This window comes from Falco rusticolus, chromosome 3 (assembly GCF_015220075.1).
Source record: "Falco rusticolus isolate bFalRus1 chromosome 3, bFalRus1.pri, whole genome shotgun sequence".
Lineage (NCBI taxonomy): Eukaryota > Metazoa > Chordata > Aves > Falconiformes > Falconidae > Falco > Falco rusticolus.
The window spans coordinates 12,653,272-12,662,959 of NC_051189.1; the positions used below are offsets into that span (position 1 = coordinate 12,653,272).

The 9,688-nt window shown below is 60.7% G+C and overlaps 2 protein-coding genes across 2 annotated transcripts; both read left to right on the forward strand.

Annotated features, from left to right (window-relative positions):
- Positions 1-563: 563 nt before the first annotated feature.
- LOC119144902 (feather keratin-like) lies at positions 564-2,133 on the forward strand. The gene is made up of 2 exons (XM_037380845.1): positions 564-1,162; positions 1,372-2,133. Exon 2 carries the CDS (start codon positions 1,392-1,394, stop codon positions 1,692-1,694), a length of 303 nt encoding a protein of 100 aa, XP_037236742.1. The 5' UTR covers positions 564-1,162; positions 1,372-1,391; the 3' UTR covers positions 1,695-2,133.
- A 3,796-nt stretch (positions 2,134-5,929) lies between these two features.
- Positions 5,930-6,238, forward strand: LOC119144105 (feather keratin 1-like). The gene has a single exon (XM_037379027.1). It carries the CDS (start codon positions 5,930-5,932, stop codon positions 6,236-6,238), a length of 309 nt encoding a protein of 102 aa, XP_037234924.1.
- Positions 6,239-9,688: the final 3,450 nt, after the last annotated feature.

Sequence of the window (9,688 nt, forward strand, 5' to 3'; positions counted from 1 at the left end):
CCCGCTCAACTGGGGCAGGCCTTGCCATTCATCGACCCTTCGGCATGCATCCACCACCACAGGGCCTCGCTCTGCTGTGCCGTGCAGCGTGCTTACGTCCAACCACCCTCGGCAATCTCCAAATTCTCTTTCTGCCCGTCTCACACTGTGCAGAGAAATGGCCTCCCCTCCTCGGCATTCACCCCAAGTAAAGAGCCCAAAGGCCCTGGCTCCCCAGCCTCCCCCGCCTGCCGCTCCCACTCCACCTCTGCCTCTCGCCACACTCACGGGCTCTCCAGAAATTCACCTGCCTTGGTGAGCTGGCCCACATCAAGCACTGTGGCACGCCAGACACCAGGCTGCAAACGTGCCACCACAGCTAAGGGGTTCGCTACGGAACGGGCAGCACCAGCACTGGTGGAGCCAGGCAGGGCTCCCCACGTCACAGGACCGGCGAGCTCTCGGCCAGGGCTGCCGGGATGGCGGCCTGCTCTCCCAAAAAGGCCTCCTCTGCCTCTGCCCGCACCGACACCCCCAGGGACGGACCCCAGGGGGCACAAGCTCGGACACGCAGGCCCCTTTCTCCCAGCTACAACCTTACAAGCAAGGCGGGCACCAAGGCACGCACAGAGCACGCTCAATGGCAAAGGCCAGGCCTCAAGGCAGGCTTAGCAAGCTGGCAGCAAGGCAGGCACGGAGCAAATGCCACTGAGGGGGCCGCCACTCCTGCCCGCAACAGCAGAAAGCCCAGACCAACCTTCCGGGGCTGCGAGGAAAAGGAGCCCCTCCTTCCCAGCGCACCCACAAAACACACCACACGAGTGCCACAGCATGACCTCACTGACGACACCCCACCCCTCCTAGGCTTCGGTCACATGTTCTGCATGCCCTGACACGCGCCATCAACACCAAGCCTTTGGCCTCTAATATTTGCACCTCAAAGCTGCCGCCAGGACCAAGTGGACATGTCCTCAAGTGGAGGACACTACATTGCAGAACTGCGGGGGAAAAACGCACACCCCTCCTCATTACTCACCAGGCTGTGGCACGCAACAGCTTCTTGCTGCAAAACACCGCGTTGTGCAAAGGCTGTCCCGCCCCTCAGGGTCCAGCATAAAAGCTGGCCCAGCACCTCTCTCTCTCACACGCTGCTCCTGGTGCCTTCTCCTCCGCGGTCAACAAGGTGAGCCTGAAGCCCCTTCCCCTCCTTCTCCTGCCGCACCCGCCCCATCTCTTCCAGCACGCGCTGCCTCCAGACTCAGCAGTGCCGACGCCTCCCCACCGCCGCGCTCCCCGCAGCCCCACACCGTGCCTCCACATTCCCTTGCCCTCCTGTAACGCCACCCCTCGCGCCCCCACCACCCTCCGCTTCCTCAACACCCTCTCTTACAGGGCCCCTCAACACCACAGACATGGCCTGCAACAACCTCTGCAGCCCCTGCGGACCCACCCCGCTGGCTAACAGCTGCAACGAGCCCTGCGTCAGGCAGTGCGAAGAATCCCGCGTCGTCATCCAGCCTCCCGCCGTGCTGGTCACCCTGCCGGGACCCATCCTCAGCTCCTTCCCCCAGAGCACCGCCGTCGGATCGTCCTCATCGGCTGCCGTGGGCAACATCCTCAGCTCCCAGGGAGTGCCCGTCTCCTCCGGCGGCTTCGGCTATGGCTTCGGAGGCCTGGGCTGCTATGGTGCCAGAAGAGCCTGCTACCCCTGCTAAGGGCTCCTTACACCACGCCTGATACCAGCCAACCACACGCTAGAAGCCAAGTCACGGATTGAGGACCTACCTTCAGGCTCCTGCTGCCACATGGGCTCGCCGTCCGTGGCTCCTCCGCCCCTCAAGGCACAAAGCAAGCAGCGAAGGGGCCAGCCCGCGGTGCCTGGAAACATGAGCTACCTACCTCCTCCTCTTCTCCCACTGTCTTCTTTGCATCGCCCCTACAGCTACATCCGGTACTCTCTGCTGCAAACACCTTCTCACAAGCCAAAGACCACCGGGGCACCTCCGCCGCGCTGCTCCCACTGCAAGGCAGGAAGACCTCGGTGCTCTGGAAAAGTCTACTGCAAGGAAAGGAGCCCTCGGCTGACGGCCGCCCTACTTGCACCTCAGACCCGCTCCCTTCCCCTTGGTGCTCCTGCCATTTCACTCCTTTGCCTCAATAAAGTTCTCCCGCATGCCAGCCTCAGGTGCCTCCTCTTCCTTTCTTCTAAGGCTCTTCCAGCCTCACCCGGCACAGAACCGGGACTCAACAGGCCATCGGGGTGGGTGGACAAGGACCACAAGACCTCTCTTAGGAAGTATCGCCGCAGCAACACCACCTGCTGGCAAGCCGGTGGGCTTCCAGCCCGTGACACAAGCCCTTCACTTGCCCAAACAAAGGCTTGGACACGCTAATGCACTTCCACCCATGCCTCTGACGCAAGCTCCTCCTGTGCGCTGGGTTCACTTTGGCTGGATGCCAGGTGCCCGCCAAGCCGCTCTGTCACTCCCCCTCCTCAACTGGAAAGGGGAGAGAGAACACAACAAAACGGTTTGTGGGTCGAGGTAAGAACAGGGAGGGGATAGAGTCGTCAAAGGGGTTGGGTTGGAAGGGACCTTCAAGATCATCTAGCTCCAAGCCCTCTGCCGTGGGCAGGGACACCTTCCACCACACCAGCTTGCTCAAAGCACCATCCAGCCTGGCCTTGAACAGCTCCAGGCAGGGGGCAGCCACAGCTGCTCTAGGCAACTTCTTCCAGCATCTCACCGACCTCACGGGAAAGAATTTCTTTCTCATATCTAACCTAAAGCTACCCTCTCTCAGGTTAAATCCGTTACCTGTCGTCTTATCACTACACTCCCTGGTCCAGAGGCCCTCCCCACCTTTCCTGAGGGCCCCCTCAAAGTACCGCATGGCCGCTGCAAGGTCTCCACAAAGCCTCCTCTTCTCCCGGCTAAACGATCCCAACTCCCTCAGCCTGTCTGCAAAGGGGAGGTGCTGCACCTCCTCCTCATCTTTGTGGCCCTCCTCTGGACCCGCTCGAGCAGGTCCATGCCTTTCTTATGCTGGGGGCCTTCAGAGCCGAATGCAGTACTCCACTCTCACCAGAGCCGAGTAGGGAGGGAGAATCACCTCCCTCGACCTGCCGGCCACGCTGCTTTTGACGCAACCTGGCATACGACTGGCTTTCTGGGCTCCGCGCGAACGTTGCCGGCTCATACTCAGTTCTCCATTCACCAATACCCCCAAGTCCTTCTCCGCAGGGCTGCTCTCAATGCACTCACCGCCCGGCCTGCAGCCATCTTTGGGATTGCCCCTGGCACTTGGCCTCGTGGCACTCCATGAGCTTTGCACGGGCCCACCTCCCAAGCCTGCCACGGTCCCTCTGGATGGCATCCCTTCCCTCTAGAGCATCAACCGCAACACTCAGCTTGGCGTCATCCGCAAACTTGCCGAGGCTGCACACTCCAGCCCACTGTCCGTGGCCCTAACAAAGATGTTAAATCATACTGGCCCCAGCACGGACCCCTGAGGGACACCACTCATCACTGGGCTCCACTCGGACATCGAGCCTTTCATTGCAACTCATTGAGAGCACCCATCCAGCCAATCACACACCGAGCGGTCCACCCACCAAGTCCGCATCTCTCCATTTCAGAGACAAGGATCTTGCGCGGGACAGTATCAAATGCTCTGCACAAGTCCAGGGACGTGACGCCAGTCGCTCTTCCCTTACCCACCAATGCCTTAATCCTGTCATAGAAGGCCACCCCATTTGTCAGGCACGCTTTGCCCTCTGTGAAGCCATGTTGGCCGTCAGCAGTCACGCCTCCCTTTTCCAGGTGCCTTGGCATACTTTCCAGGAGGATCTGCTCCACGATCCCGCCAGGCACGGAGGTGACGCTGACCGACCTGTCGTTAACCTGGGTCTTCCTCTTGACCTTTCTGAAAAGGAGGGTTACCACCTGCCAACTTGCTGTGGGGACGCTCCATCCCACTGCCCGGATCACAGACGAGGATGCTGAACACGGCTGCCCCCAGCGCCTGTGAGCGCGCAAGGGGAGACAGCGTCAAAGACTCTTCTACAAAGCTGAAGTGAACACCACCCACGTCTCTCTCCTTGTCCACAAAGCTAGCCACTCCAACACAGAAGACAGGGAGGTCAGTCAAGCACGATTCCCTCTTGGTAAATCCATGCCGACGGCTCCTCATCACTTGCTTGTCCTTCAGCAGCTTGGCAACGCTTCCGCGGAGGATTTTCTCCATCACCTCCCCTGGCAACAAGGACAGGCTCACCAGCCTCTGCTCTCCCACATCTTCCTTCCCGCCCTTCTGCAAGACAGGAGGCCTAAGAGCAATCTTCTGGACACCCGCAACTGCCCCCAGGAGCTATGACCTTTAAAAGATAATTGAGAGTGGCCTCCCAAGGACATCAGCCAGCTCCCCCAGCATTCGTGGCTCTGACTCATCAGGACCCAGGGACTTCCGTACATCCAGTCCCAAGGCACACCTTCCCACTCCCTTCCTCTTCCTCAGCAACAACAACGGCTCGCCCCACACACAGCCTGCAAAACGCTCATCCCGGCTCAACTGGGGCAGGCCTTGCCATTCATCGACCCTTCGGCATGCATCCACCACCACCAGGGCCTCGCTCTGCTGTGCCGTGCAGCGTGCTTACGTCCAACCACCCTCGGCAATCTCCAAATTCTCTTTCTGCCCGTCTCACACTGTGCAGAGAAATGGCCTCCCCTCCTCGGCATTCACCCCAAGTAAAGAGCCCAAAGGCCCTGGCTCCCCAGCCTCCCCCGCCTGCCGCTCCCACTCCACCTCTGCCTCTCGCCACACTCACGGGCTCTCCAGAAATTCACCTGCCTTGGTGAGCTGGCCCACATCAAGCACTGTGGCACGCCAGACACCAGGCTGCAAACGTGCCACCACAGCTAAGGGGTTCGCTACGGAACGGGCAGCACCAGCACTGGTGGAGCCAGGCAGGGCTCCCCACGTCACAGGACCGGCGAGCTCTCAGCCAGGGCTGCCAGGAAAATGGCCTGCTCTCCCAAACAGCCCTCCTCTGCCTGCCCGCACTGACACCCCCAGGGACGGATCCCAGGGGGCACAAGCCCAGACACGCAGGCCCCTTTCTCCCAGCTACAACCTTTCAAGCAAGGCGGGCAACAAGGCACACACAGAGCACGCTCAGTGGGAAAGGCCAGGCCTACAGTCAGGCTTAGCAAGCTGGCAGCAAGGCAGGCAGGGACCAAATGCCATGGAAGGGGCCGACACTCATGCCCGGCACACCTCCAAAGCCCACAACAGCCTTCCAGGCCCATGAACAAGTGGGGGCCCCTCTTCGCAACGCACCCGCAAACCACACCACACGAGTGCCACGGCATGACCTCACTGACAACACCCCACCTCTCCTATGCTTTGGCCACGTCTGCCAAATGCCCTGACACGCACCTTCCATGCAAATCCTCCCAGATACCTGCTCTCACTTCAAAGCTGACGCCAGGGACAGACGGACACATCCTCAAGAGGACGACATGAGAAGGGAGCGTTGTGGGAAGGGACACACCCCCCACCTCATTACCTGCCAAGCTCTGGCACGCAACAGCTGCTTGCTGCAAAATGCCGTCACGCGCAAAGCCTGTCCCGCCCCCTCAGACCAGCATAAAAGACGGCCCAGCGCCTCTCTCCATCACACGCTTCTCCTGACGCCTTCTCCCCCGCAGTCAACAAGGTGAGCCTGAAGCCCCTTCCCCTCCTTCTCCTGCCCCACACGCCCCGTCTCTTCCAGCACGCGCTGACACCAGACTCAGCAGCCCCCACGACTCAACACCACCACGCTCCCCGCAGCCCCACACCGCGCCTCCACACTCCCTTGCCCTCCTGTAACGACACCCCTCGCGCCCCCCCAACACCCTCCGCTTCCTCAACACCCTCTCTTACAGGGACACTCCACACCGCAGACATGGCCTGCAACAACTTCTGCAGCCCCTGCGGACCCACCCCGCTGGCTAACAGCTGCAACGAGCCCTGCGTCAGGCAGTGCGAGGACTCCCGCGTCGTCATCCAGCCTTCCACCGTGCTGGTCACCCTGCCGGGACCCATCCTCACCTCCTTCCCCCAGAGCACCGCCGTCGGATCCTCCTCATCGGCTGCTGTGGGCAACATCCTCAGCTCCCAGGGAGTGCCCATCTCCTCCGGCGGCTTTGGCTACGGTTACGGCCTCGGAGGCCTGGGCTGCTATGGCGCCGGAAGAGCCTGCCTGCCCTGCTAAGGGCCCTCCACACCACACACACCCTGCAAGCCACGGCATGGACTGAGGACGCACCTCCCGCCTGCTGCTGGAACGGGGACCTGCCACCCGCACCTCCTCCTCTCAAGGCACCAAGCAAAGTAGCACGGAAGGGGCCAGCCCCGGCTGCCAGGATACATGGCCCACCTACCTCCTCCTCTTCTCCCACTGTCTTCTTTGCATCGCCCCTACTGCTACGTCCGCTACTCTCCGCTGCAAACGCCTGCTCACAAGCCAAAGACCACCGGGGCACCTCCCCCGCGCTGCTCCCACCGCAGGAAAGGAAGACCTCGGTGCTCTGGCAAAATCTTCTGCAAGCAAAGGACCTGGGCTGACGGTCGCCCTACTTGCACCTCAGGACGGATCCCTTCCACTGCGTGCTCCTGCCTTTTCACTCTTTTGCCTCAATAAAATCTCCTGCATCCCAGCACCACACGCCTCCATCTCCTTTCTTCTCCCAAGGCTCTTCCACTCTAAAACGGCACAAAGCCAGGCCTCAACAGGCCGGCGGGGTTGGGGGGAAAAGGGCACTCAGCCTCTCCGAGGGCACAGGCCACCAGCGACAACACACACTCGCACCTGCAGGCATACACAGCATGACACAAGCCCAGCACTGGCTCAGAAAAAGCCTCCGATACGACAACGCTCCCTGCGCACACCTCCGACCGAGGCTCCCCGTGCCAACACACGCTTGACTAACTCTCTTCCGCACCCTCCCCAGCAAAAAAGGATCACAGAAACATTTAGAGATGGGCAGGAATCTCTGCAGAGCATGTCCTTCCACCCCAGTGCTCAAGCAGGGCCAGCTAGAGCAGATTGTCTGGGACCACAGCCACTCGCGTCTTCAGTACCTCCGAGAATGGAGCCGCCACCACCTCTTCCACTCTTTGACCACCCTCACACTGAAAAAGCCCTGCCGCCTTTGCCCGGGCAATTCCAGATGCTTTCACTTCTGAACATGGCCTCTTGTCCTACCACTGATCGCAAGCCTCTGGGCACAGCCCTTCAGCCGCTTTGCAGGCCACCGCACCGGCCGCTTACGCAACCCGCACTTTCTCAGCTCGTCTAGGAGCACGTACCAGGAGACAGCGACAAAGGCTTCCTTCAAGTACGCCTCAGCAACAGCCACTGCTCTCCCCTCGCCCAACGCCCACTCGCCTCAACGCGGAAGACACGCAGCTCACTCAAGCATGATTTGCCCTTCCAAAATCCACGCCAAACACCCCCCAACACCTTCCGTCCGTCCTGGCCTTGGCAGTGATTTCCAGCAGCATTGCTTCCATCACCTGCCCCGGGAACAGGCTCAGGCTCACCGGCCTCTGCTTTCCCAGAGCCTCCCGCACCATCTTCTGCGGGACACGAGGGGTACCAGCTCCCTTCCACTCTTCAGGAGCTGCCCCCAGGCACTATGACCTTTCCAGGAAAATGCACAGCGGCCTCACAAGGAGGCCTCCGCAATGCCAGATGCCTCGGCATTCCTGGGAGCAACACGACAGGCCCCGGGCACTTACAAACACCCACTCCCACACCACTCCTTCCTACCTCCCTTCATCTTCCTCAGCAACAACCACAGATCACCTGACAAACAGCCTGAAAAACACTCACCTTGCCTCAGCGGGGGCAGGCCTTGCCACTCATCAACCCTTCCGCACGCACCACCACCACCACCACAGCCTCGGCTCTGCAGCCCCGTGCCGCATGCTCAAACCCAGCTCCCCTCGGCAATCGCCAAATTCCCTTTCACCCTGTCAAGCTCTGCGCAGAGAACTGGCCTCACCCCTCGACACTCGCCCCAAGCACAGACCCCACCAAAGGCCCAGGAGTGCCAGCCTCCCCTGCCTGCCGCTCCCAGCTCTGCTCCGCCTTTCAGCACACTTACGGGCTCTCCAGAAACTCACCTGCCCTCGCACGCTGCCTCATACACAATCATAAGAGTCACTTCGGTTGCAAAGGACCCTTAACATTATCGAGTCCAACCGTTAACCTAATACTGCCAAGGCCACCACTAATCCATGTCCCTAAGCGCCACGTCTACGTGTCTTTTAAACACCTCCCACAATGGTGACTCAACCACTGCCCTGGGCAGCCCCTTCCAGTGCTTGATAACCCTCTCGGTGAAGAAATTTCTCATCATAGCCAAACTAAACTTTGCCTGGCGCAACATGAGGCCCTTTCCTCTTGCCCTAGCACTTGTTGCTAGGGATGAGAGACTCACAACCTCCTCGTTACAACCTCCTCTCAGGTACTTGGAGACACCGATAGGGCCTCCCCTCAGCCGCCGCCTTCTGAAAACACAGTAGCCCCGCTTCCCTCAACCGCTACTTCTAAGGCTTCTTCTCTCGATCCTTCACCGCATTCGCTGCTCTCCTTTGGATGCGTCACACCACAGCCCAAGCCCCACCTCAGGGGTCCACGATGGAGGGGCCAACACAAGCACCGGCGGAGCCAGGCAGGGCACCTCTCGTCACAGGACCGGCGAGCTCTCAGCCAGGGCTGCCAGGAAAATGGCCTGCTCTCCCAAACAGCCCTCCTCTGCCTGCCCGCACTGACACCCCCAGGGACGGATCCCAGGGGGCACAAGCCCAGACACGCAGGCCCCTTTCTCCCAGCTACAACCTTTCAAGCAAGGCGGGCAACAAGGCACACACAGAGCACGCTCAGTGGGAAAGGCCAGGCCTACAGTCAGGCTTAGCAAGCTGGCAGCAAGGCAGGCAGGGACCAAATGCCATGGAAGGGGCCGACACTCATGCCCGGCACACCTCCAAAGCCCACAACAGCCTTCCAGGCCCATGAACAAGTGGGGGCCCCTCTTCGCAACGCACCCGCAAACCACACCACACGAGTGCCACGGCATGACCTCACTGACAACACCCCACCTCTCCTATGCTTTGGCCACGTCTGCCAAATGCCCTGACACGCACCTTCCATGCAAATCCTCCCAGATACCTGCTCTCACTTCAAAGCTGACGCCAGGGACAGACGGACACATCCTCAAGAGGACGACATGAGAAGGGAGCGTTGTGGGAAGGGACACACCCCCCACCTCATTACCTGCCAAGCTCTGGCACGCAACAGCTGCTTGCTGCAAAATGCCGTCACGCGCAAAGCCTGTCCCGCCCCCTCAGACCAGCATAAAAGACGGCCCAGCGCCTCTCTCCATCACACGCTTCTCCTGACGCCTTCTCCCCCGCAGTCAACAAGGTGAGCCTGAAGCCCCTTCCCCTCCTTCTCCTGCCCCACACGCCCCGTCTCTTCCAGCACGCGCTGACACCAGACTCAGCAGCCCCCACGACTCAACACCACCACGCTCCCCGCAGCCCCACACCGCGCCTCCACACTCCCTTGCCCTCCTGTAACGACACCCCTCGCGCCCCCCCAACACCCTCCGCTTCCTCAACACCCTCTCTTACAGGGACACTCCACACCGCAGAC